Consider the following 26,264-nt stretch of genomic DNA (forward strand, 5'->3'; position numbering starts at 1 on the left):
GCACAGGCCCAGCGGTGGACATTCTGGAGAGATGGGTGGATTCAGCAGTAGGGCACACGCTGGAGGTACCCTGTATCCTGTCTGGAAAGGAGCAACTGCTCCTTTTTATCTATTTCTAATGTGTAAAATGAAGGAGTTGGAATAAAGGAAGCTGTAAGGTCTCTTCCAGCCCTAAATTTATACCCTGATGATTCTTATTGTGACTGTTCTGATGTACTTCAGGGATTGGTTAGGGCTAGACTTTCCCATTATCTTCATTGGCATTGTCTTGCTGGTATGGTTTCTCACATTTCAGTAAATTGCAAACTGCCGAGGGAGATCTTTTTTTGTCTATTACATTTATGAGATTTGTTTACATTATAATTTTTCTGATGCAGCATAAGGATGAATTGTCACCTAAGGTTTTTGCATGCATAATTTTGAGGGATTTTTTCCTTCAGTATACACTGTTATGAAAAGCTTATCCACATACTTTGCAAATGAATTCTTTTTAAATGATTAAACTTAAATGGAAATACTAATATAACTAATTAACTTTACGCAGAAATGCTTCACATTTTAAAATAATTTTTATTGATAGTTTGAACTTATATCACTTACATTTTCCAACGTATCCTTCCCTGAACTGCTCCCAGAGAGCTACCCCTTATAACAGAGAGAGAAAAAAAGAAATAATTCAACAAAACCAACCAACATATAAAAAAGTGGCAATTTTATATATTCTTCCACACCCATATTACCCCATCTCTGCAAAGTGGTGGGAATATTCTAAGAAATAATTTTTAATTAACTCAATACTGATTATCTTTATTTGAACATATAAAACTTAGGTATAGATAGCTTTTAGATTAAGAGATATAGTCAGAGATTAAGTTACTCTTTTTGGTAGAGCTAAGCCCCTGCAAAACTGAGTTGGAATGATTATTTCCCCATTTCAAATTTCCTCTTGTAGTCAGTTAAGTTAGCACTCTCTACAGTATTTACTGCAAGTAATAACACTTATCAGTTAGCACAGTAATTCCACATCGAGTGATGTAAAACTTTGACCAGATTGATAATTATCATTCCATTATGCTAATGTGCCTATACCCCAAATATCGGCAACAGTACACAGCTAACCTCAGAACATTCCAGCATGTACCCAGCTTAACCTCAAGTCAAGCATCAAACACCATCCAATCAGAATTCAAACAAGTTTTCCAAGAATTTGCAATTTGTGCATTCCTCTTTTATGACTATAAAAATAACCTTTGTAAATCCTCAGTTTGTCTATGACTGAGGAGCCAATGACCTAATTTGTTGGCAACTATTACCTTTGCTAATTAACTGATTGTGCACAAAACTTTTTTGCCTTGATTTTTATTGTAGATTTCCATCATGATAGTGTATGAGAGTATAAGAGACTCAAATCACTTCTTTAGAGCCAATCCTGGTCAATATAATTTCATAGCACTAAAATTTTTTTCATCATCTTGTTTTTGGGTTACTTCCATTTTCACCATTATTACTCAGAATGTCCCTCCCCGCCGATTCTGCTTAGTCAACTTTGAATCAGTTCAATTGTTTTTCTGTGTACTTCTGCATTCAACATATCTATCACTTCCTATAAAACAGTAATACTATACAGCCATTTACAGGCTGAACCTGAGTATGCATAACTCCCCTTCAAATTTTTGTTCTTCCTTTTCAATCACCCTTACATGGTAGTACCTATTGGGACTATTGCTTGTTGTTACTCTATCTTTGTTGCTACATGAAGACTTTATCAACTTTCATCATATTCCTCAAAGTTGTCTGTTTTAATTGCAATTATACAAATAGCTCATAATTTAATTTCGTATTGATAGATCAAATGCTTTGAGTTCTTTTTATTACAAATGAATATGAAATATTAAAATCTTTGACCAGATAGCTCCATTATTTTTGATAACCCTTTCAATGCAATGACCAATCAAAATGCTTTTTGGTGACATTTACCGTGTACTTGGAAAATGCATTCTAAAAAGATCTATTATCAATCTCTCTTCTTCAATTTCATAAGCACTGTTTCTAATAAATACTTTTTTTTTTGGAAAATTTGATGGAGTATCTCAAAATTTTAACATAATTTCCTCCCCTTAGGCAACTGGAGTTAAGTGACTTGCCCAGGGTCCTACAGCTAAGAAGTGTTAAGTGTCTGAGTTCACATTTGAACTCCGGTCCTCCTGACTTCAGGGCTGGTGCTTCAACATATATAATTTTGATAGACAAAATACTTTCCATGTTATTAGCAATTTGATAATGATCTCTTCACACCTATTGACCACTTATCCATTGTCGACCAAGACCTACCTTTGTAGATTTTGTTCTTTTCATATTTATCAATAATATTTAATAATCAACTTTTTTTTTTTTACTTAGGCTATATTGCTTTCATACTTTTCTATTTCTTTATCCTCAAATACATCTTAACTTGATCTTTGTAATTATTTAATAGAACATTTTAATTCTACAATTGAAATAACTGCAATCCTGTTTTATCCCTCTCCCCAATTTTGAGGCAACAGATGAGGAGTCTCGAGATGTAGTTCTAAGTCCATTTTCTGCTATGTTGCTAATCAGTTTCCCCAAGTAAATTTATCAAATACATTTTTTCCTACTTTAAGTTTATAAAATACTAATCTTTTTCCCTCTTATTTTTTATTAGATAGATGGTATCACTATCTGTCTTCTTACTCTTGGTCCAGTATCACAATAACTTGATTGAAAAGTTTGTAATAGGTAATGTTTAGGAGTACATATCTAACTTAAATTTCTAGGGTTTATTTCTAGAATGAATTTTATGATGCTGAATAAGTGTTGTACACCGAGTGAAGGCCTTACCACATGTAGTACATTCATAAGGTTTCTCACCACTGTGTATTCTCTGATGTTGAGTTAGGTATAGTTTCCTGCCAAAAGCTTTCCCACATTCACTACATTGATAGGGTTTTTCTCCACTATGGATTCTCTGATGTAAAGTAAGACAGTGGCCATTTCGAAAGGCTTTACTACATTCATTGCACGGATAGCACTTTTCTCCAGTATGAACTGTTTGATGACGGCTAAGGTATAGATTGCGGCTGAAGGCTTTCCCACATTCACTACATTTATACGGTTTCTCCACAGAATGAATTTTCTGATGTTCACTGAGGCTCCCTGGACGACTAAAAGCTTGTCCACATTCATTACATTTGTAAGGCTTCTCTCCCGTATGTATTCTGTAATGGAGAGTGACCTGTGAGCTGTTGCTAAAAGCTTTACCACAATCTTTACATTTATATGGTTTCTCCCCACTATGGACTCTCTGATGTTCAGTAAGGTGTCCCCTCTGAGTGAAAGCTTTTCCACAATCACTACATTTATAGGGTTTCTCTCCATTATGGATTTTCTGATGCCGAGAAAGGTCTCCCCGCTGGCTGAATGCTTTTTCACATATGTCACATTTATATGGTTTTTCTCCGGTATGAATTCGCTGATGTAAACTAAGGCCTATACCTTGGAGGAAGGCCTTCCCACATTCAAGACATACATGGGGCTTCACACCAGTATGAATTTTCTGATGTACATTGAGTGCTGAGCTATTGCTGAAGGCTTTCTCACATTCACTGCATTTATATGGTTTCTCTCCAGTATGAATTCTCTCATGCCGACTCAAGTATGTAATTTGGCTGAATGCCTTTCCACATTCAGTACATTTGTGAGGTTTTTCTCCATTATGAATTCTGTAATGTTCAGTAAGACGTCCTTTTTGGATGAAGGCTTTTTCACATAGATTACATTTATAGGGCTTCTCTCCAGTATGAATTCTTTCATGCATATTGAGCTGTGAGCTGATGCTAAAAGCTTTACCACATTTGTTACATTTATAAGGTTTCTCACCACTATGAATTCTTTGATGTTTAGTAAGGTCTCCCTTCTGACTGAAAGCTTTTCCACATTCAGTACAATCATAAGGTTTCTCTCCATTATGAATTTTTTGATGTCGAAAAAGATCTCCTCTCTGGCTAAAAGCCTTCTTGCATATATTGCAACTATAGGGTTTCTCTCTAGTATGAATTCTCTGATGTTCAGAAAGATGACCTTTCTGGCTAAAGGCTTTTTCACATACATTACACTTATAGGGTTTCTCACCCGTATGAATTCTTTGATGTACAATGAGACCTGCATGATTACTGAAAGGCTTTCCACATTCATGACATTCATAGGGTTTCTCTCCACTATGAATTCTGTGATGTAGAATAAGGGATGAGCTATTGCTGAATGCTTTTCCACATTCATTACATTTATAGGGTTTTTCTCCATTATGGATTCGCTGATGCGCAGTAAGATGTCCTTGCTGGCTAAAAGCTTTTCCACATACATTACACTTATAAGGTTTCTCTCCCGTATGAACTTTCTGGTGTCGAGAAAGGTCACCTTTTTGGCTGAAAGCTTTTTTACATATGTTACACTGAAAGGGTTTCTCTCCAGTGTGAATTCTCAGATGTACAAATAGTCCTGTTCTATTGCTGAAGAGCTTCCTACATTCATGACATTCATAGGGTTTATCTCCACTGTGAATTATATGATGTAGAATAAGCGATGAACTATTGGTGAAAGCTTTTCCACAGTCACTACATTTATAAGGTCTCTCTCCATCGTGAATTCCCTGATGCTGAATAAGGTGTGTGATCTGGCTGAAGGTTTTTCCACAATCTCTACAGATATATGGTTTCTCACAGGAATGACTTCTGTGACATTGAGCAAGGTATCTCCTCTGTTGAAAAGCATTGCCAATTTCAGTACATATTCTTTGATCTTCATTAAGGTCTGAGGAGTCACTGCAGGCTTTATTGCATCCATTGTCCTTATGGGGTTTCTTTCCTGAGGAGATTCCATTATGATCACTCAAATCTGAAGTATCAGATTTACAAAGACTCGTTTCTGAAGAAACATTGCTTTGTGTATCAAGGATAGACTTTTGATCAAAACTTTTCATGAACTCATTAACTTTGTAGCCCCTGGCCTTATTAAAAATTTCATCCTCAGTTCCTTGCATCAGATCTCTCTCATGGTTATTAGTTTCACACCTGTCAGAGTTGTTTTTACAGTTTCCATCTTCACCAAATTTACAATCCCAGGGATCACCCTTTATGAGTTTTTCCTGGGTTGTGTCTTCCAGGGAAGTGCACTGTATTGGGATTGTCTTCTTTATCTCTGTTTGAGTCTCCTGATCTGAAATATGAAGAGAAAGAGAAAGAAAAGAGAAAAAAAAGGAGGAAAAAGGATAGGGCAGAGAAAAGAAAATAATTTTTTCCTATTTTCTGGATGTGGAGACAAGTATCAAGTTCTCTATTCTTCAAAGATCCATTTCAGAGTGGGTGAGATTCCCAAAATATACCTAACACCAAGAATTAATTAACTCTGTGTCTTTCTAACCAATCTAGAGGTTTCCAGTACAGCATCTCTCCCCCACTCAAGGGGAATGACTGAGGTTGGGGGTTGGGTGGTATAGTAGCATTAGGGTTAGTAGATGGAAATAAGCTCCTGTTTCTACTTTGGAAACAGAGACTGAGGGAAAATATCTTCTTTGAAGATTGCTGCCACATTTCCTCTCCTAAGGGCTGTTATCCATAAAATGTAGGACTGATTTTTCTTCTTCCTTTGTGAAAGTGGCAATATTATTTGTGTGTCATGTCTTTCAGAATAGAGAATATAAAAAGCACAACACAGAACTAGCACATTCAAAGGGATATCAAGACTCATTTGTTTCCAAATGACAAAATAATAAAGGGAAAAAATGAATGATTAAGGAGGAGTAGTGTAAGTAGAGGAGGGAGACAAGCACCAATACAGGCCAAGGAGTAGGCAGTAGTGGAGGCTCTGGTATCGTAATACTCACCCTGGTCATTATTGTTAAAAAACAGACTCCTAACTAGGCTCCCTCCCTAGAGTTTCTCAACTCCTAATTAACTAAGAATCCAATTATTTGATTACTGTCCTTTGGCAGCCCAAATGGCTGAGTAGGCTACCTACACATAAAAACAGGAATCAAGATAACTTAAGAGATAATATCACATGAGGAGTGGGCCATGTGAGATGTTCCAGGCAACTGTGGTCATTGAAGCATGAATGCCAAAGGGAAAATAGTTGCTATAGATACTAGCTTCCAGTTAAGATGAGTTCAGATCCTGCCTCTGACATACATGTCCTAGAGGCATTTTATACCTGAACCTTTGTTTCCTCTTCTGTAATAAGATAATAGCTATCACCAACAGGACTGAAAAGCTTGCAAAGTGCTTTACATGTAATCTCATTTGATTCTTACAATCCCCCTGAGAGAGGTGCGCACATCATTATCTTCACTTTTCAGATGAAGAAACTAAGACAAACAGAAGACTCCCATCTTCCAGATTCCAAATCCTCTGCCCTGTTCCCTGTACCATCCTACTGGTTTCTCTAAAATGAAGGGGATCCAAATCTATGATCCTATGGAGTCTTTGTGGAGTTGAATTCCCAGAATCATGGTCTCCCCAAGTTGGAAGGAACCACCGGCCAGTGAAGTCAACTCCTGAGTCAGAATCATTCCTGTAATGACCCTCACCAGCACTCCAATGACAAAGAAGTATGCTAAACCTAGACCACTCTCATCTGTAGGAAGTTCTTTACATTTCAAACTTCTTCCAACAATAGGGACGAGTTCTGTCTTGTCCCCTGGAGATAAACCAACTGATTTCTTTCTTTCCCAGGACAGGAAGATGGCTTTCTTCCTTCTCATCTGCAAAGTCCACATCCCCAACTCCTTGAACCAATCTGCCCAGGGTGCAGCTGCCAGTCCCCATGTTATTCCTGAGTTAGCTCTGGGTTACATACTGAGGTCTGTTACCTGATGGGATATATAATTACTAAACAGAACACAGAGAGCAAAGTAAGCACAGCAGGCTATCTTCCAACAGCTTATTTCATTACGTCATTCCCATCCACCTGCATTCATTTTGGATTGGTTTTGCTTCTTATCACTGGGAAATTTTATCATTTTTCAACCTTCAGTCATCCTTTGTTCCTCTGATTGGAGGGGAAGCCATAAACTCCTCTATTTAAAGGGAAGTTTCAGCTTTCTTTTGTATACTGTCTTCATCTCAGGGTAAGGACTTTTTTAAGTTTGTATCACCAACGCTTAGCCTGGCACTTAGGTGCTTAATATATGTTTGCTGCTGCTTAACTATACCTCCCCATTCTTGGCCTTTAAACAAAGAAGCCCCCAAGTCTGAAATTTCTTGTACTTCCCTCAGGGAATCCAAGATTCCTTTCAAAGCCCAACCAAGCTGCCACCTTCTTCCTGCGGCCTTTCTTGATGGCCCCATTTAACACTCCTCCTTTCCTCTCTTTCTTGCTCTCCCTCAGAACTGCTTCAGGTCTGGGTCCACGTGCTATCTATCAGGACCTGTTTTACTTTTGGTCTTTGGGATTCCACTGCCTAATGCTGGGTTTGTATAGAGAAAGACTTTAACTAGGTTTCTCCACTGGCTCCTGCTGAGCTTTTATTTTTACATTCCCAGATCCCACTTGATGATCTGATTGCTCCATCCCACCAATGACTCCAAGGGAGATTCCTATGTCTGTGACCAAGATGAGGTTACCAAGTGAGAAAACAAAAGGACAGCAAACCTCAGAGTGTGATGGGAAGGCTAGTGACCACTCTCCTCTTCTCTATTCTCATCATCCCAAATCCTCCTCCTAGTCTTCCCAATAATTCACCACTCATCTCTAGCCTGATTATGCATCACACAATGAGTATTTTCCTACTGTCTGCAGCCCCAACCCAAAGCATCAGGGAGCCCATTAGTGTGGATCCTGTTAACATCAGTCAAAGGGAGGCAGACCAAGCCTAGTGTCTCCCTAGGGAGATGGGCAGAAGGTTCAGGCTAGACTTATGGCCAAGGTCAACGGTGCTCCCAGAACTGCCGTGCATAGAATATGCATAGAGTAATGGCCCAACGTTGTTAGAGGAGAAGGGAGAGGCCGGGAGATGGACACAAGTGGATCTCAGTTCAGTTCATCCAACCTTTTCTAAGCACTTGCTACATGCAGACGTGACAGGAGCTGGGGACAATAAGACAAAGCCAGTCTGTGGTTCACAGCACCTTGTGCTCTCTGAGGTGGGGAGAGACAAGGATCCAAGGGAGTGGGGAGTGATGGGGGCAGGGAGCCCAGACTAAGGGCCTTGGGGGTCTGCTCATGTCCAGCGCCAGGGCAGTGCTTGCCACCCACCTGGCACTTGTGTTCTCAAGGACACAAGGGACGTGAGAGGCAGGGCTGGCACTTGGACCCTCAGAATAGCTCAGGGGGCAGAGCCAAAGGGCAAGGCCTTGAAGGGAGGAAGGTCACTTAGCTCTTGGGTAACCTAGCTAAACCCTTTCTTCTCCTCCAGGGGCCCCTACTTCTCTCACCTGGACAGGGGCTTCTGGGTTCTCCCTCCAACAGTGTCCATGGGCCTCCCCCACCTTGCAGCTTCGAGATCAGCTCTGGCTTGGAGACGGGAAGTCCTGTGTGAGGGGAGAGAAATAGGAGCCCCCTCTGGAGTCCATGCCAGCTCCCCCCTCTTCAGGGAGAGATCAGCATTGTGCCAGGGGCCTCTGCTGGGCATTCTGTCCTGGGGGAACCAGGCTGGGGTCACACAAACTGTGGATCAGTTTGATTGATCTCCTGAAGATCAGGAGTCTCTGTTCCTTGTGGGCCAAGTCCAGAAGGAGGTGAGTAGCCCTGAGCCAGTAAGAATGTCCCCCCACCCCTGGCTTCTTACCCAGGGAAATAAAGTTCTCATAGTTTTCCAGCATCACCTCCCGGTACAGGCTCTTCTGGTCTCCAGTCAGCTGCCTCCATTCCCTCTGGGTAAAGTCTACAGTCACATCCTGGAAGGTCACGGACTCCTGAAACAGCCAGTCAATTTTTGCTCACACCTGGCCCTTCTCTCCCGAGGCCCAAGGGTATAGATGAGCTGCCCCCTGTACTTCCCCTTCTCTATCCCACCCTCCTTGTCCCTCAGGCACTCTGGGTCACCCCTCTCTCTAGTCTTTCCTTTCTGTGTTTCCTGGTTCTCCTCATACCCAACCACTGAGCAGCTTGGCCCTTTGCATTCTGAGTAAGGCCAGGAGCTACGTTCTGGATGCTTTCCTCTTCACTGTCTACACACCCTCTTTGTGCCCTCAGGGACTCTGGAGGGGTAATGATTCTCTTCATTTTATGTCAGATAGACTTAGTTTGTTCACAGTTGTTTGCATGTCTTGCCTCCGAACAGATTGTGAGTTCCTGGTTTCTGTGTATCACCAGTGCTCAGGACAGAGCCTGGTACGTCAGATGCATTTTGGTTTGACCTAAATGCTCTCTCCTGATATCAGCTAGAGCTCTGATCCAAGGGATAACAGAGAGAAGCCAGCCTTGGTGGCAGGTCAAGGACGCCAAGAGCAACCGTGTACAACACGTTGGTGGGGCACTAGGCAACCCCCTGTTGGTGGGGAATTTACAGCCTACTAGGTCTAACAATGACAATCTCCCAGGGAAGTGATGGTGCAAGGGGGAGAGGGAGATACAGACCAAAGGCTCCAGGATGAGAGTCTCTCCCCAAAGAGGGAGCATGGCAGCCAGATCAACAGGGGCAGGAGGATGGCAAGGTGGGCAAGTTGGCCTTGAACCTGGAACATAAGACTGCGGGCAGCAGACAGTATGAAAACTAACCTAGTTAGGCTAAGGGATCTGCAAAGGATGATCTAAGAAAGAGGGGAGCCTTTAAAGGTTTGTGAGTGGAAGAGTGAAGAGAACCCGCAGCTCTGAAAGGATGAACTGAAGAGACCCAAAAGTTGGTCTCGTAAAAACATTTTTAAACTTAACTATATGGTCTTGATTAAAGCCCAGACTGGGAAAAGTGGTCATTGGAGCAAAATGGAATAGGAAGACAGAAACAGTTAAACTCAACAACTAAGTGTGTGATAAACCTCATCTCCTCAAGTGGACCCTGTTTGGAAGAACTTCTGGGAAAACTGGGAAGCAGTTTGCTAGGAATTAGGATTAGATGAACATCTTAAACCATATATAGTAGGATAAATTCAAAATGGACATGTGACTTAAATGTTAAACTAAAAAAGAAGGAAGTCAAGTTGGTGCCCTTTCAAAACTAAGGTGAGGTGGCGAGTTCTTTTTTTTTTTTTTTTTTTTTTTTTAAGATTTCTATTTGATATTTTTGTGTTTAAAGTCACCTATATTTCCACTGTTTCCCTTTTCCCAGTTGAAAAACTCTAAAGCAAATGGAGATCACAAAAAGATAGAATAGATCACTGGAATACAGGACATCCAAAAGGTTCTGTACTTTATACCAAAATAGCATAGCAAGCACAAGGAAAGCAGAAAATGTCAAGTTTGGTACAAATACGGGTCAGAAATCATACTGTGTGCTGGCTAGAAAACCACTTGTACCATGATCTGTGTCCTACTGTACTTCTATTTAGTTAAATGTTTCCCAATTATGTTTTGATCCCAAGGCCGGTCTAATATACGACATGTTGGCAACTCCACAAATATCTAATAGGAAAGCCATTCCCCAGTGCAAAGGAGGCCAAAGATGGGACAGCACAGGCATAAAAAGAACTGGAAATGAGTAAGAAGTGAACCACTAATGATAAAACAAAGGTGAAGTCAAACATCTAGGTTCAAAAGGAGACACCCAGATCTATGCCAGAGGAGTAAGAGTTGGTGCAAAGCAGCCTGTGGAGCACTTCGGAGCTCTGCTAAGAAAGGGACAAAAAGTCTACCCCCTTAGCCCAAAGAGCTCATTGTCGAGGTCCCACCTATATCAGAATATTCATAATCTGAAGACAACCAGAAACGAAGTAGGTGTCCACTATCTGGAGCTCCACTCAATACACCAGGGCCCCCTTCTGTAAAGAGGCGCCCAAAAGGATTCAGAAGGGATGAGCAGAATGAGAGGAACAAGCAACCCTGAGTCTGCAGAAGGGGAGTCAGTTCCCCAAAAAGAGGCTGCCCCTGCCCTCTCCCATAGCTCACTCTTTGTGAAAGGGCGACTCCTGCTCGGAGAGGTGGGGGGATGTGGGGGGATGAGAAACCTCTCGTCTAGAACTGTGGGGGCGGGGGTACGTGACAGTGTCAGTGTGTGCACGGGGTCCATGAGCGTATGATTGTGCACATGTAACTATGGATGGGTGTGATTGCGTGTAACAGGGGGTGTATGGCTTTGTGAGTGTGAATAATCTTGTGCACGTATGCAGTGGAATTGTGGGCACATTTAGGTAGGAAGCTACAGCTACCAGTGACTGTGTGTCACGTGTGCGTATTCAGGCCGGCCCTGGCTCCTACTCTTGATCCCTTTGAGCCCTGCACTCACTGAGGGAGGTCACAGTGGACTTGCAGTCAGATGGAGAGGTCCCGGGTCAAAGCAGGCAATGGATAAAGCTCTGGGTTCCGGCCGGGAGACCCAGCTTCGGTTCCTCATCTCTCCCTGGGGGTCTCCTGGGTTTCTCCTTGCGTCCCCACGCAACCTCTCGCCTTCAGGCCTCGTGGATTCTGGACCACCCTACTTTGGGCAAGGACCCACAAGCCACCAAGGATCATCACTCACCAGGGACCTGGTGGATTTCCGGGGCCCAGAGGTCATTCCCTCCTTGTGCCGAGCGTGGCTTGTCTTTTGAGGGACAGCAGAATCTGCGAGAGAAGAGAGGGTCAAGAGGGAACACCGGTCCCAGGCCCCGCGAGCCCCTGCGGAAGGTGGGGCCGATGTGGGGCCGGGGGGAGCGGGTCTGGGCGCCCGGGGGTGGGTCCCGGCCTGAGAACGCTCGCCTGGCACTAGGTGCGGGGGCTGACGCTTTCCCGCCTCAGTGCCCCCTGCAGAATGGGGAGGACGGGGGTCTCACCTCGGTGCTCGCACACCTTCCGGGGCCGGCCCCTTCCCCGGGCCTGAGGTCCTCGCTTTCTCGTCGGCCACAGCTTGGCAGCGGGGCTGAGGTCCATCCTGCCGAGTGGGGCGCGGTCCCGGCCGGGTCCTGGGGAGAGGGACAGAGCTGTCCGCCGCCTCCTTCCCCCGGCAGGCCAGGAACCTGCGGCTTCCTCGGGTCAGCCTACAGGGGCTCTGGGTTCGGATTCCGGCCTCCCCCTCTCCGCGACAAGAGCCCCCAGAGCGGCCGGGCAGGGAGCGACACCGGCGTGGGGCAGGGGAGAGAGCGACAGAAAGCCCGCAGAGACCGAGACAGACACGAAGGGAGGGGGCACCGGGCCACTTACACACCCACGCTGGCAAGAGCAGGCAGCGATCTGGGCACTCGGGATCACGCTTGCGCATTCCGGCCCGCGCGCACGCGCACTCCCACTCCTCTCCTCCGGGCGCAGGGCTCATTCCCCCTCCCACCGTGCTTCTGCAGACGGAGTCCCGGAACTACGTTTCCCATAATGCAGCGGGAGACACGGATATGTGGGAGTCACCCGGCTTGGGGAATTCTGGGAAAAGAATGAGAACGTTCTGTTCCTAGCGCCCCGCCCCTTCCCTGCAGGCCCCGCCCCCGATCTGACAGAACCTGAGCCACGCCCCCACAGCCCTTCCGGGGCTTCTGAAGCGGGGAACCTTCCCCTGGGTCTGGAGCTGGCCCGGTCCCTGGGCAGCTCGAGGCTCGGGGGGCTCTCCCTCCGGGAGGCCTCTGACATCGCAGGGTCCCAGGGCCTCGAGGAAGTCTTTCTCTAATGACCTTGCAGTTGTCTTCCCCTACAGCTCCCGGGGATGGTTATTCGGCCCCATGTCACCTGCTGACATCCTACAGCTTTCCCCCAGAGACAGCGCCGCGAACGGACCAACGTTTCCCTGTGCCCCCTCCGCCGCCGCTGTGGGCTTCGGCGGGGAGAAAGGGGCCGGCGCCCTTCCAGACGGGCTGGTTGGGTGGGGTGGGGGGTCTGGCGCTCGGGTTCTCAGCCATCTCAGGTACTGCAGCATCGGCCCCTCAGAGGTCAGACGCTATGGCCGCCCGCTTCGGGCGCTGCCCATGAGACGTTCCAAAACCCAGTCTCTGACGTTCCTGAACGCGCACACAGAAACAAAAGGGCGATTCTCATACTCAAAAGCCCGGTACTGGTTCCGTGAGAGAGGCCCAGGGGCCCCTCCTCATCCTTCTGTAGGAAAGAGGAGAAAGCAAAGATTTCACCCGGGGGGGGGGGTGTCAGTGCTTTTTGAATGCCCTCCAGCTGCGGCTAGTCCCCTTTCCAGCCTGAAGAATTAGCCCGCAAGATGGTAACTGCCCTCTTACAAAGGGCGAAACTGAGGTAGCCTACGGCCCAGCAATGAGCCGAGGAATTCGAGGAGTCAGAGGTGCAGAGTTCTGATTTCAAAGTCTGTTCTCAGGACCCTGGTGGAAACATAATTTCCCAAATAACAGGGGAAAGAGTACGAATCTCTGGGAACTCTGCAGTGGCTGTGGAAGAGGGAGGAGCTACCCTAGAATCATAGGCCCTAGAACCTGCTGAGGACTTCTCCCCACGTGTCCCTTTCTCCCCTCTCCCCGCAAGTCCTTAGGGCTCATGTCATCGGGGATGGTTAGGTCAACTACACTAACTAGTAACTGGTCCCCAAAGACCTCCAAGCCCGGCAGGAATTCCCGCAGCGTCTGTGCATCCACTTTTGCTAGTCCCACTGAGGGCATCACAACCCCTCCAGAGCGACTTCTCTGCTTTGGGGAATTCACCGCCCTCTGCATCAGGGCAGGAAACAGCAGGGCGAGAAGCCTTGGAGATATCTTTGGAGAGAAGCAAAGACCGATCAGGTAAGTGAAGGATTCTGGATAGGAAGGGTTTCTTAAGTCCTCAAGCCTTTATTAAGTACTTAATAAATAGGGCACTATACTAAGCCTTAGGGATGTAGATAGGCCCCTCCCCCCCAACAGGGCCTGCCCTCATAGAGCTCTGAATCCGGTGAGGGAGAACATCTATAAACACTTTTCACAAGCTAGAGAGTGGGGTGTGTTGGAAATAACCAAAAGGGGAAAACAGGAACTAATGACTTGGGGGGAGGAATCAGGGCCTTTAGGTCAAGGCTGTGCTTGAGCTGAGCCTTAGGAGAGCTAGGGGTCCCAGGAGATTGTTTCGGAAGAAAGTATTAGTTGGCCATAGTGAAAGCGGGGGTAGGAGGCTCGAACTCATAGAAAGGCTATGGTAAGAAGTAGTGTTTTTAGTATGAAGGAAATGATGTTGACGTGGGTGAGGTTAGGGGTCAGGGAGGATCCTAGGTAGGGGATACAGCCTGTTCAAAGGCATGCAGGTGAGGGGTTGGATCCAACAGAACCTGGATCCAAGGTGGGAAAATAAACTCCTGACTCGGCTACTTCCTTCTAGTTGAGTCAGTGACTGTCTTGATGAGGCTCAGTTTCTTCTATAAAAATGGGACTGATTCTATGACCTCTGAAGGGCTTTTCAGTTTTAAATCTATAGTGGGAAATTAGCCAATTTGGTCAGTGGGTAAGGGAGAGAATGCAGTCTTCCTGCAGAGACTGGCTGAAGGTGGGGGATTAAGGATTGTAAATTTCAGCAGAGAATTTAGTATTCGAGGCAATGGGGACCTCCTGAAGACACCTGGATTTTAGGGAAATCCATTTGGCTGCTGAATAGAAGATGGATTAAAAGGGAGAGAGCAGAAACAATTGCCATAATCCAGGTGAGTGATGACACATGTTGCCTCAGTTTCCTCAGGGGCAATGGAGGAGGAGGGCAGCAAATCCAGGGGTCAGGCTGAGAAGCCCGCCTTTTCTGCGCTCAGGGGGCTCAATGTGGACTTCAGCAAAGACTCCTGACAAGCCCCATTCAGAAAACAATCCTAAACCTGACTACCTTGAGAATAGAGGGAGCACTTTGAGCAGAAGGTCCCAGGGAAGATTAACCTAGTGAAATGGGGGTTCAATTGGTATTGGAGAAATGAATCCTAATAAGTCAGAGGACCTGAGTTTAAAGCCTTGTCCTGCCCAACGGGTCAATCTGGCCAAGTTCCTCCCCTTTCCTTACTTTCTCACCTGACAAAAGAAGTTAATATCTACTTTTCAAGGTGATCCTGAGGGTGGAGTGAGACACTGTTATGGGCCAGAACTTGAAATAAGGTGCTAAGTCACTGGAATTGATGAGACAATGCTTATGTACTTGGTTCACACATTAGAGTTCACACCTTTAAGCGAGTTCACACCTTTAAGAGAGCATATATAAAGAGGAGCCCACTAAAGGACAAGCCCACTAGAGACTTGGGGAGATTCACAAGTCATCACACATTAGAGTTCACACCTTTAAGAGAGTTCATGCATTAGAGTTCACATCTTTAAGAGAGCATATATAAAGAGGAGTCCACTAAAGGACAAGCCCACTAGAGACTTGGGGAGATTCACAAGTCAGATTCATTCCAACTTCCACCTTTGTGCTGGCTGGAGGCTTGGATTTGGAGGGAACTAGAGGCTGAAGCAGAAGCAGAGGACTAGCAGCAAGAGCTCTTGGAACCAAGGAGAGAGATAGGCCTCTAAGAAAGCTAACCAGGCCCCAGGAAAGACAAGACTTGGACAGAGAAAATAAAGGATCTAGACGTTAACTCCTGGCTGAATTTGAGGTAATTATTGATCTGAACTGAAATGAAGGCTGCCTCCAGAAGCCCCCCAAGAAACTTGCTCTCAGAGAACAATACACTTTAGAGAAGAGAGCATTACAAGACACATATGTAAAGTGTTTTGCAAACCTTAAATGTTATTCTCTATAAGCATATATTGAGCTTCTACTGTATGCCAAACACTTTTATTAGGCACTCAGATCTCATCCTTGGAACGCAGCCACACCATAGGAGAGGTGATATGAGGATTCTTTTTGTCATCTTTCAGAGGGAGGGAATTGAGGTAGGGAAAGCTCCAGAAAATATGGCCCTAGAGTTTTCTGAATAGCCTCAGGCTAATGGAGTAGCTTTTCATGGCCATACCATTTCTGCATCCATTTGAGGTTCACTATATTCTCAGTGACTGGAAGTTTAAATATCCTTGGCCCCATATAACAGATGAGGGCACCCAGCTGAAGCTTAGACAGACTTATGTGGCCTCATGTAGTGAATCAACAGCACACCTTTCTAATGCTTCCCAAGATGCTCCACTAATTCTAACTAGATACACCCAAGGAGAGATAGGAGAGAGCTAGAAATGAGCCATGATTCTTTGCTGCAGCAAAAGGGTCGGTGAATTTGGGATGGAGGGAAGTAAAAAGAGTAGAGACATCAGGGAAGAGCCAAGAGTGGAAGATCTTTAGGGGCCAGTTAGAATCCTGAACAATGGGAACTTACTGAATGAGTGTGAGGAGGACCCAGGCAAGTCAGGGCTGCTCTTCCCAACATGAGCTAGGAGAAGCCAGGAGCAGAGGAGAAGAGAGAACCCTGTTCAGATACTTTCAGAATAGTCTAGATCTGGGCTCATCGTGGGCCTGAGATGCCATAATGAGGAGGATGATAAGGAAGAAGGAAGGAGATGTGATAGAGGAGGAGAGGGAGAAGCTAGGAGGAAGGAGTGGCCCACAAAGCTGGAGGCCATGGGAGGTTCACTTGGTGCCCATCAGGAAGGGAGGTTGGTGAACAGGCAAGAGGAGTTGGTTCCTAAAAGTAGACACAGAAATGCAACAGACATTGGCATTGACCACAAACTCCCCTTAGAAGGGATTACTACTCAGAAGTAATAGACCTGTAATTAAATTACCTGTAGAAGTCAGAGGTACTGTGGGGCTGATGAGCAGGCAAATTTCTTCTAACTGGACCTGCACTTGGATCAGACATTCAGGCAACGTGGCCAGCATCAGCGAGAACTGAAGTTGTAAAGGGAGACCCAGCAGGTAGACCAGGGATGGAACTAGTGACTGGAAAGTCATTCACACAGAAGCAAAAAGTGAAGTAATTGCCATGTTTGGAATCTAGCTACTTGCTCATTGCACTGCAATCACACGCATTTTTTGTAAAGTTAAAGATAATTAAGATAATTTAATATAACCCCTCAAACATAAAGATGCTCCAATTCTTCAAGCAAGGAGTGAAAGAGAGAAGTCAAATATGTGCTAAGTAAGGGGTGGTCAGTAAGGCAGATTATCAAAGACAGGTCAAGGAGAGAAGGAAACTGAGATAAGGGTACTGGTCTGGACATCTGTAACTCTGAGGAATATGTTCAGGAGGATGGTGGGATGAATGAAAGAAAGAGAGAGAGACAGGAAGGAAGGAAAGAAGGGAGGGAGATCGAGATAACAGGATAGAATGTCCAATGATGGACTAGTGTGTACAAAGGAATATGTGATTTCTATGTCAAAGGGTGACTGTCTAAACATATAAAGGCTGGAATTCTTATGCTTTGGCGCCATAAGTCCTGACAAAAGCTAGAGCTGGATTGGCGTCCATTGGGTTTCCAGCGTGAAACACTGATTCCGAGGGATTACTCACTGGAAGGGGCACTGCCCCCCAAAGGTGGTTCTCTCCTCTCTCCATTTTTGTCACCAATCCCCTCAGGATCATGGGCAGAGTCAACTGGACCAGCCCTTCTCCAGTTCTTCCTCCTAAGACTCTTGAGAAGGCCATTCACCAGATGTTTGCTATTTCTAACTATGTGCCTGGACACAGTGACTCATAAACGTGCTAACTGTCCTTGCTACCATCTCTGATGCTCTCATCCATCCACATTCCCGTGTATTTCTTCTTTACCAGCCTCTCCTTGACTAATATATCCCCACCCCCACCCCACCCCCTTGCTGCCCTTTACCATAATTCCCAAGATGTTGAGAAATATTTGGGCTGAGAATCAGATCGTCTACTATGTTTAATGCCTGACCCAACTTTATTACTCTGTCAACTTTGTCATAATGAATAACTTCCTTTCAGCCACCATGGCCTCTCCAACTATGTCCAAGCCATGAGCCCGGGTCTCTGCTGGCAGCTATACCTTGGGAACTCACCAACTTGGTTGCTTTGGTCCACAATCTGTTACTGGCCCAGCTGTAGTTTTATAGGGACAACACTTTCACCCACTTCTTCCGGGACATGTCTCTGCTACTTCAGCTGGACTGCTCTGACACTCAACTTAACCCGTTTTTGATCTTGGTCTTGGGAAGCTCATCATTCTCCCATATGTATTCATCTCAGCATCATTATAGCCATCTTCAGGGTCCCAGCAACTAATGGCCACAGAGGGCTTTTTGTACCTGTGGCTCCCATCTGAAAAATGATCACTGCATTCTATGGGAAAGCCATTGGCATTTACTGCCTTCTGTCATTGACATACCTTGTGGAGGGAGAAAAATTAGCTGTTGCAATGTTTACCATGGTAACTCCCAAGCTAAATCCCTTTCTATGTAGCCTTATGAACATGGATGTAACCTGGGAAAACTGAGGTTTCAGAGGAGGCTGTTTTCCTTGGGCAAATAATACTGTGAGCTGGGCCACTGCAAGTTTTGGAGTCTGTGCGTCAGCAGAGGACAAGTTCTCTGAAATGATCTCTCCACCTGATAGAAACTGGGACAGCTACTCTGGGAGCTGCTGTGGAATAACTTGGTTTGATCTCTTCTTGCCAGATGAACTGTGCTCTCTGATCTCAAGGAGCCTTCCCTTCAGGAAGGCAGTCCTCTTCCTTCTCCTCTCTGAAGGATTCTCTGTTGTTTTACCCCACAAATATTTAAAACTTCCTCTTGTCTCCTTAAGTCTCTGCCTTAAGATGGAGTGAAGTTTTGCATTTGGATACTTTGGAAGTACCAGATGGTGAAAGCATAAACATCAGTTGTTCTGTAAAAGATCTTGGGGTTTCAATGTATTGCAAGCTCAATGTGAGTCAACTTGGTGATGTGGTAGTCAGAAGAGTTCATGCAATCTTAAGCTGAAATAAGAGAGGATCTTCCTGGAGCTTCATTTTCTAGAGAATCAAAGATCAACCTAACTTCATTCTCTTCCTGATTTCATTCCTGCCTTCTCCAAGGCTTCAAAATCATGTCCCGTGTAGCTAGGTTCTTTCCTCTCCGATTTGCCACCCTCTCTGCTTTTCAATGTAAGCTCAGTGAAGACGGGGACTTTCCTTCTTTTTGCCTCTGCTTGAAAGCCCAGCAATTAGCACAGTGACTGGCACACAGAACACAATAAACGCTCATTTCTTGTATTCTTCCTGTCTGAATGTTATGGTTTAAGAAAGATGTGACAAACTATAGTGTCTAGAGGAAGGCAGTCAGGATGGTGAAGAACCTTCAATATTTCTGATGCAGGAATTTGGAGAGAAGACTTACAGGAGAAAGTGCCATCTTGTCAGAGATGTGAATGTTCAGGGGCTGCACTGGGAGCAAGAATTAGCCTTGTACAAGTGTCATGAGACGCTAGAACTAGAAGTACTGGTGCAAATGCTAAGGAGGTAAATTGGAGGTTGTTGTGATGAAAATCTGCCTAACCGTGATGAGGGTCTCAAAGGAGTTTGGGTTCTTTCTCTACATTATACTATATTGTTTCTATTATTCTCTCAGGATCTCTTCTCTCACCAGGGAGCTGCCCCTGAACTCATCCTGCCTCAAACCAGGACCCCTGACCTCAGGAGTAAAGGAGAGTGGTGGGCGCATATCCCAGAACAGGGGTAATGTTCTTCCCAGTGTATCCTCAGGTCCTGGGCTCAGGTCTGTGGCCCTTCCCCAGCTCCTTGAGTCCTTGGGCCATACTGTGTCCTTCCCTTCACTGATAATAAAGAAGAAAGGTTCCCCCTCCCCCTTATTTCCTATCAGAGTTACTGAGGGAGAATGGAGAATTTACCAAGATGGCCTCTGCTTCTGAGAAAGGTGATGTTCCTGAGCAATCACGGCAGCAGGATCTGAATAATAAGCTGCAGGAAGGCTAAGCTCATCTACTCTTGGAGCTGTCATCATCAATGGTCATGTCACTTAGAAGTAACATTGTCTGCAGGGGGAGGCAGGGACATCTCCTCGGGAGTCCCCCACCCCCCACCTCCTCCCCGTCAATTACTCCCAGCAATTATCGTGGGCCAAGAAAAGCATCTGGGAGCAGGTGAGAAAAACAAAACTTTTGGGGGCTTCTTGGGGGTGGGAAAGTAATAAGAAAATCTTACCAGGTAGTAAGGGAGGCTTGAAGACTGAAGGTCTCAGGGTCTGCAGGCCTGTGGCCTGAACCAGTGTCAGGGGGTTAAACCTGGCCACTACAGGCCCCCTCTGGGCAGGTGCCAAAAGGGTGTTGCAACACCTGTGCACACACACATGCATATGCACGTGTGCACACACACATGCATATGCACATACATACACGTGCAAACATACCCACACACAAAGGGCTGTGCCAGCAAGGATGCAGACCTTGTGGTCAGGCTCAGCTCTCCATCCTGTGCTGTCCCTTGTAGGCCTGGAAGCCCAGAACCCCCCAGTGAAGGTGGAAACCAAAATGAAGGAGAGATGAATGTCACTGTGTTAAGAATTTTCCTGGAATCCCCGAGGCTGAGAATAGTTACAGGGCCACAGAGGAACCAGCAGCTCTGTTCCCATGTAAGTGGAAAAGCTTTCTCTTACATGAAATATTGTATAATTTGATACCAAACCAACAACTCCAGGAAGCATGAGTCAAGGTCATTCCACTGAAGCTGAAATGGCGGTGGTTGCATCCATGGTCAGAATGCTGTCCTCCCAAACAAGGCTTTTTATTTTCCCAGAGACTTTCCTCTAGATGGCAAGTGGAAAAGTTACCACAAAGCTCAGCTTCTTCTCACCATCCCTGAATATCAGGAAAGTGGCAGAATCATGGCCCAGCTCAGCCATGATGGAAGAACAAAAGAAATGAACCCCGACAATGTAATTCTTACAACAAACAACCACCCTAACCTCATAACAGAAGGCCCCATTACTGGTGTACCACTTCTGGCCCTCCATTTACGCATCTCACCATGTTGGTCTTCTGGCCCTTCCTCTACATGATTATACCCATGCCTGACATCAGCGCTTGGTGTCTCCACGTTGGTGTCCTGGGTAAACTCAGTTCTTTTGTTGCTTAAAGGACTGAGAAGGCAATCAGACAGATCGATGGGCAGGCAAACAGACAGCTGGGTACAAAAACAATTGGGCAGACTCAGAGACAGACAGATATCTGGGTAGGTAAACAATTGGACAGACATGTTCAGACTACAACTATAATAAGGGGTGAAGATGAAAAGCATGAGACTAGAGAAAGGAATGAATCAGACGTGTGAGACTTTTTATATCACTATTGAGTAGAGTTGAGACTTGGCTTTTGGCAGGAGGGTTCTAGAGAGTAGTCCATAGTACCTATATTGGAAACAGGTCAAAAAATTCACTCATCTGGAGAGGAAGGGCATGCTTGTTTGGGGGATTCACATGCTTGTACAGGGCCTATTTGGATACAATTTACTGCATCAAGGAAAAAGACTCCTGCTGGAAAAGCTGACCACAGGAGAGCAAGCAGGAAGAAAGCAAAGGAATCACTGGAATTTTACCATCTTAAATGTCATGTTTGACATTTATCCCAAAATAAATTCTGTAAAGTAGATTTTAAATATCAATGAAAAAGATTGACTTTGAAGAAAAGGAAAGAATAAGAATCAGTGATTCAAAAAAAAAAAAAAAAGGAGGTAGGGATGGGAAGAGAAGGACCAAGAATTTATTAATTACTTATGCTTTCCTTGACACTTTGCCAAGGACTTATCTCATCTGATTCAAAAAGGCAGTGGGAATTATTGGGTGGAAATTTTTCTTTTGATTAATTTGACTTCATTGACCAAATTGCTGTTTGGGCCTAAATGTATCCTTGCCTAAATCTTGACACAGGGAAACACTGATATTATTTTTTCTTCCCTTCCTTCCTTCTTTTCTTTTCTTTTCTTTTCTTTTCTTTTCTTTCTTTTTTTCTTTTCTTTTCTTTTCTTTCTTTTTCTTTCTTTCTTTCTTTCTTTCTTTCTTTCTTTCTTTCTTTCTTTCTTTCTTTCTTTCTTCTTCTTTCTTTCTTCTTTCTTTCTTCTTTCTTTCTTTCTTTCTTTCTTCCTTCCTTCCTTCCTTCCTTCCTTCCTTCCTTCCTTCTTTCTTCCTTCCTTCTTTCCTTCCTTCCTTCTTCCTTCTTTCCTTCTTTCTTCCTTCCTTCCTTCCTTCTTTCCTTCCTTCCTTCTTTCCTTCCTTCCTTCTTTCTTTCCTTCTTTCTCCCTACTTTTCCATTTTCTTAAATCTCTTGTTCTTCGTTCCTTCTCCTTCTTTCTTCCCTCCTTCCTTCCTTCTTGTTTCTTTTTTTCTTTTCAAGTCTTATAGTAAAAAATGACTAAAAATGAAAGATTTTATTTGATAGAACATATGTAATCCATATCTGGTTACTTACTGTCTCAAGGAGAGGGGAAATTAGAGAATGAGAGAAGTTGGAATGCAACATCTCTTAAAAAAGCAAATGACAAAAATAATGTTCACGTGTCATTGGGGAATGACATAAAACATTATTTAACAAAGAGATTGTTGGTAACTATCAAGAGGCCAGACAGGAAACGATGAGATCAAAAGCCACATTGCAGAGGGTTTTAGAATCAACTGAAAGGAAAAGAGATGGCAGCACTGATTAGATGCCTTTTATAAGTTCAGCTAAGAAGAGGCAGTGAGATTTAAAACTATAACTAAGGGGGGATCGTAACATTTCACATAGAGGATTTTTGTTTGTAGCTTGGGGGAGATGAGTGTTTCTATAGGCAGCAGCGATAGAACCAGCACAGGAGAAATGGAAAATCTAATGAGGATGACAGAGGAATAGTCTTCTGAATAAGGGAGGGAATTGAGAATCCACATACAGCTTGGCAAGGAGAGGGCAGCAACTTCTTCATGAGTGAGGTGAGGCAAAAGATGGGAGGGAGATGTTTGAATGATGTGGGATAAGGAGAAGGAAAAAAGGGGGCATTTTCTTTGAATGACCTCGTTTAAGGAAAAAGTTTGAAAACCTTTTTCAGTTATTTAAGAGTTCATGAATATGGAAATAGAATATGTTTATGTAATGGCAAGACCGAGGGTATGATAACCATTTATCTCAATTCAGGTGGAATTGAGTAGTAGGTTACAGAAAAGTGAAGATATTCAAGAGAGAATCAACATATTGAGAATCTCATAATATTAAGACCAGGAGAGGATTAAGGGAAGATGGCAGAAGAGGTGAGAAAACTTTCAGCCCTCCAAATTTTCACCATAAAAAGGACAGAACATTGCCTCAAAGCAACATAAAGTTATACATGAAATAAATCAGTTGTCCTCCTAAGACAATTTGAGAAGACTCTAGGAAAGACCCAACCTCTCCAGGTGAAGGTTTGTCCCTGAGTGAAATGCAAACACCTGCAAGCAAACTGCAGAATTAGCCAATACCAAATCCTGGAGGCACTTGGGTTGAGAAGCAGCCTCAGCCTTAGAAACTTTCATTTAGCAGTTAATGTGGGGATCTGGTGGTTGGAGTCAGAGAATATTGAAGGACCTTCCCTTTCTAAGGGATGCCAATCACAGCCATGCTGAGCAGATGCATCCCAGTCTGTGGCTGCAGGGAGAAGCCAACACACATCTGGTGAGTGCAGTGGCAAGGGGCAAGGACCCTGTTTAGTATGGGCACTTGCAGGAGACTAGAGTCCCTGGTTTCAGTGAAGACAGATGTTTGCAAACACCAGAGAACTGAAGGCTGCAAGGTCATTTGTAGAAAAATATGAACATGGGGTCCACAAAAAAATGGGTGATAATGCATAAGCCAAGGAGAAAGAACCCAACCATAGATAGAGATCAAGAGTCATAGATAGAGGAAGGTGCAATAAATGCTACTAACAGAGAAAAAAAACAACGAAACTACTCCTTCAGAGAGACATCAAATTGTCCCAAGGACAAAGATTTATTGGAAGAACTTACAAAGGACTTGAAAAATCAAATAAGAGAGAGCAAAAATTAGGGGGGAAAAAAGCAATTCAAGAAAATCTAGGAAAATTATGAAAAATCAACCAAATGGAAATAGAAAAAAACTTAAAGAAAAAATAATTCCTTGAAAACCAGAATCAGGCAAGGAGAAGTTATAATATTTTAAGACCCCAAGAAATCCTAAAACAAAATCAAAAGAATAAAATAATTAATGAGATTGTGAACCATCTACTCAGAAAAATAACTAATCTGGAGAACAGACTGAGATAAGAATAGAAAGATCATCTATAAATTAGTATTTTAAAAAATGTTGATACATTACAAGAATTTATCAAGAAAATTTGTCCCAAAGGTTGAGAACAAGAAGGAAAAGTGGAAATGGAAAAAAATTCTACCAATCATTACCTGAAAGAGATCTCAGGAGTAAAACTTACAGGAATATAATAGCCAAGTACCAAAGCTCCCAAGGTTAAGAAGAAAATATTGGAAGCAACTATTAAGAAAACTAACTTAAATTCATAAACCTCCACTAAGGATTACCCAATACCTAGCAGCTACTGTGTTGAATAACACTAGGTCTGGAATACTATTTTTCATAGAGTAAAAGAGCTGGAGTTGCAATCAAGGGTAATTTACCCAGCAAAGTTAACTATGTACTTGAGTGGGGAATAAACAAAGGACATTTAATGAATTCAAAGATTTTCAGATTTTTGTGACAAAACACGCAGAACACAAAGGAATACCTGACATATATCATCTAAGGAAAATATAAGGTAAGCATTAGAAACCAATTATAAGGGATTCAATAAGGTCAATTGCTAACACTGTGTGTGTGAAAATATTATCAGTATTCTTATGACTTACCATTATTTGGGTAGTTTGAAAGAAATGTGTGGGTTGAGCATCTGAGTATGATATGTTGATTCTTAAAAAAAAATAAAATTGTAGAGAGAGAAAAATCTGATATAAATAAGGGCATGCAAGGAAAAATTGATGCAGAAGAAACTAGTGAGAAACTACTCCCTACTAGTGAGTAGTGCTATCACTTTACATCATTGGCCATGGCTTAAAGAGGGAACAATATATTGAGAAGTTTATAAAAGTCTTCTGAATTCAGAAAGAAAGAGGGCAAGGAGGTATGTTGGAGGGAGAGGATAAGGGAGGAACTCTTAGAGATGTAGGTAGGTTAAAGAACAGGAGGCCAAAGTATCAGGTAGAAGTAAAGCAGTGGAATGAAGGGGAAATAGGGTAAAAAGGGCAAACAGGATAGTGAGGAAAAATTGGTAGGGAAAAATACCAGCACCCACTCAGTAACTACTTTTTCAAGTCTACTATCTGTGTGTTCTTAGGCTAGATACAGTAGGTAGACCTTACTATGAATGGATGCTGCATCTAAAGATGAAGCTATCAGTTCTGCTATTCCTATGTATTTAGGGAAGGCCTCATTTGACAAGTCTGGGGATTCATAATGCACTTAATATTAAAGAGACGAACTCTACCATACATGTGCCTTTAGGGTATCTCCAGTATGACTATTCTAGACATGTATGATGTATTTGAAAATCAAAAAGATGGCATGACATTTCACACCCTGGAATCTCAGTGGAAAGGGTTGGTTGTTGTCTTTCTTTCTCAAGGCACATCATTATGTTAGAATCAAGTTAGCGTGTCTACCTGCAGCTGATCACACCAATATGAACTTGGGATGCTTTGCCAAAGATAGGACACAAATAGTCCCCATTAACATTTGGGGTAGATTCTCTGACTTTGCATATCCGTGTTTCAGAAAAAATGAAAATAGATCAGAATGCAGTCTTTATCTAAAAATCTTTGGGAGTCAACCTTATTCATCATTGTTGTATTAGGAGTGATGTTTAGAGGAGGGTATTTTGGCCTGGGAAGACAGAGCCACATAGCAATTGATTTATACACTTTCCAATAAATGTGGTACTGGCAGTTGTTCCCACAGCATAACCAATTTGTCGTGTTGGAAGTAATGACTTAGTTTTTTCTTACCTGTGGATGGGTTAGGTTGAAATCAAAGGAGAGTATGTTGACAAACCCTCACCTGACATATTTGGCCAACTGAGCCCAAAGACTGTCTAGGAGGGTTTTGCTGACCTGATGCTTCTTTAAGACTTCTTCTTCATCCCATTCCCATTTTCTCTTTGTACTACATTCATTCTCATCCTTCTCAGCTGTGTGTGTGCAGTCTCTGGTGAGTTGTGTCCCTTCCTTTATCTCTCAACTTGTCTATTTTGAATTTACTGTCTCATTAAGACCAAAAAGTAACCATCCCTTTTGCAAACTGCCTGTTGGGAAAGTTTCATATC

The 26,264-nt window shown here is 43.7% G+C and overlaps 1 protein-coding gene and 1 long non-coding RNA gene across 3 annotated transcripts; one reads left to right on the top strand and one right to left on the bottom strand.

The window, feature by feature from the left end:
* Positions 1 to 550: 550 nt before the first annotated feature.
* Positions 551 to 12,356, bottom strand: LOC127539018 (zinc finger protein 420-like). 2 transcript variants are annotated; one of them, XM_051962958.1, is made up of 5 exons: positions 11,922 to 12,356; positions 11,630 to 11,712; positions 8,804 to 8,930; positions 8,451 to 8,546; positions 551 to 5,235 (listed from the first exon to the last, which is right to left on the bottom strand). In XM_051962958.1, exons 1-5 carry the CDS (start codon positions 12,016 to 12,018, stop codon positions 2,795 to 2,797), a joined length of 2,844 nt encoding a protein of 947 aa, XP_051818918.1. In that variant the 5' UTR covers positions 12,019 to 12,356; the 3' UTR covers positions 551 to 2,794. The 2 variants fall into 2 exon arrangements, with proteins under 2 accessions (XP_051818918.1, XP_051818919.1); XM_051962959.1 differs by having other exon boundaries at positions 5,196 to 8,546.
* A 2,023-nt stretch (positions 12,357 to 14,379) lies between these two features.
* Positions 14,380 to 19,175, top strand: LOC127564932 (uncharacterized). The gene is made up of 2 exons (XR_007954394.1): positions 14,380 to 14,698; positions 17,912 to 19,175. It is a non-coding gene; the product is annotated as an uncharacterized LOC127564932 (long non-coding RNA).
* Positions 19,176 to 26,264: the final 7,089 nt, after the last annotated feature.

The sequence above is a fragment of the Antechinus flavipes genome, chromosome 5, assembly GCF_016432865.1.
Source record: "Antechinus flavipes isolate AdamAnt ecotype Samford, QLD, Australia chromosome 5, AdamAnt_v2, whole genome shotgun sequence".
NCBI lineage: Eukaryota > Metazoa > Chordata > Mammalia > Dasyuromorphia > Dasyuridae > Antechinus > Antechinus flavipes.

Bases quoted from the DNA above. Each gene is read 5' to 3' on its own strand.
- LOC127539018 (XM_051962958.1), bottom strand. From the start codon at position 12,018: ATGGACCTCAGCCCCGCTGCCAAGCTGTGGCCGACGAGAAAGCGAGGA. The intron at 11,713-11,921 runs GTGAGACCCCCG...CTTCTCTCGCAG, and splicing joins GAAGGTGTGCGAGCACCGAG to ATTCTGCTGTCCCTCAAAAG. The intron at 8,547-8,803 runs GTAAGAAGCCAG...CCCCTCACACAG, and splicing joins TGAGAACTTTATTTCCCTGG to GACTTCCCGTCTCCAAGCCA.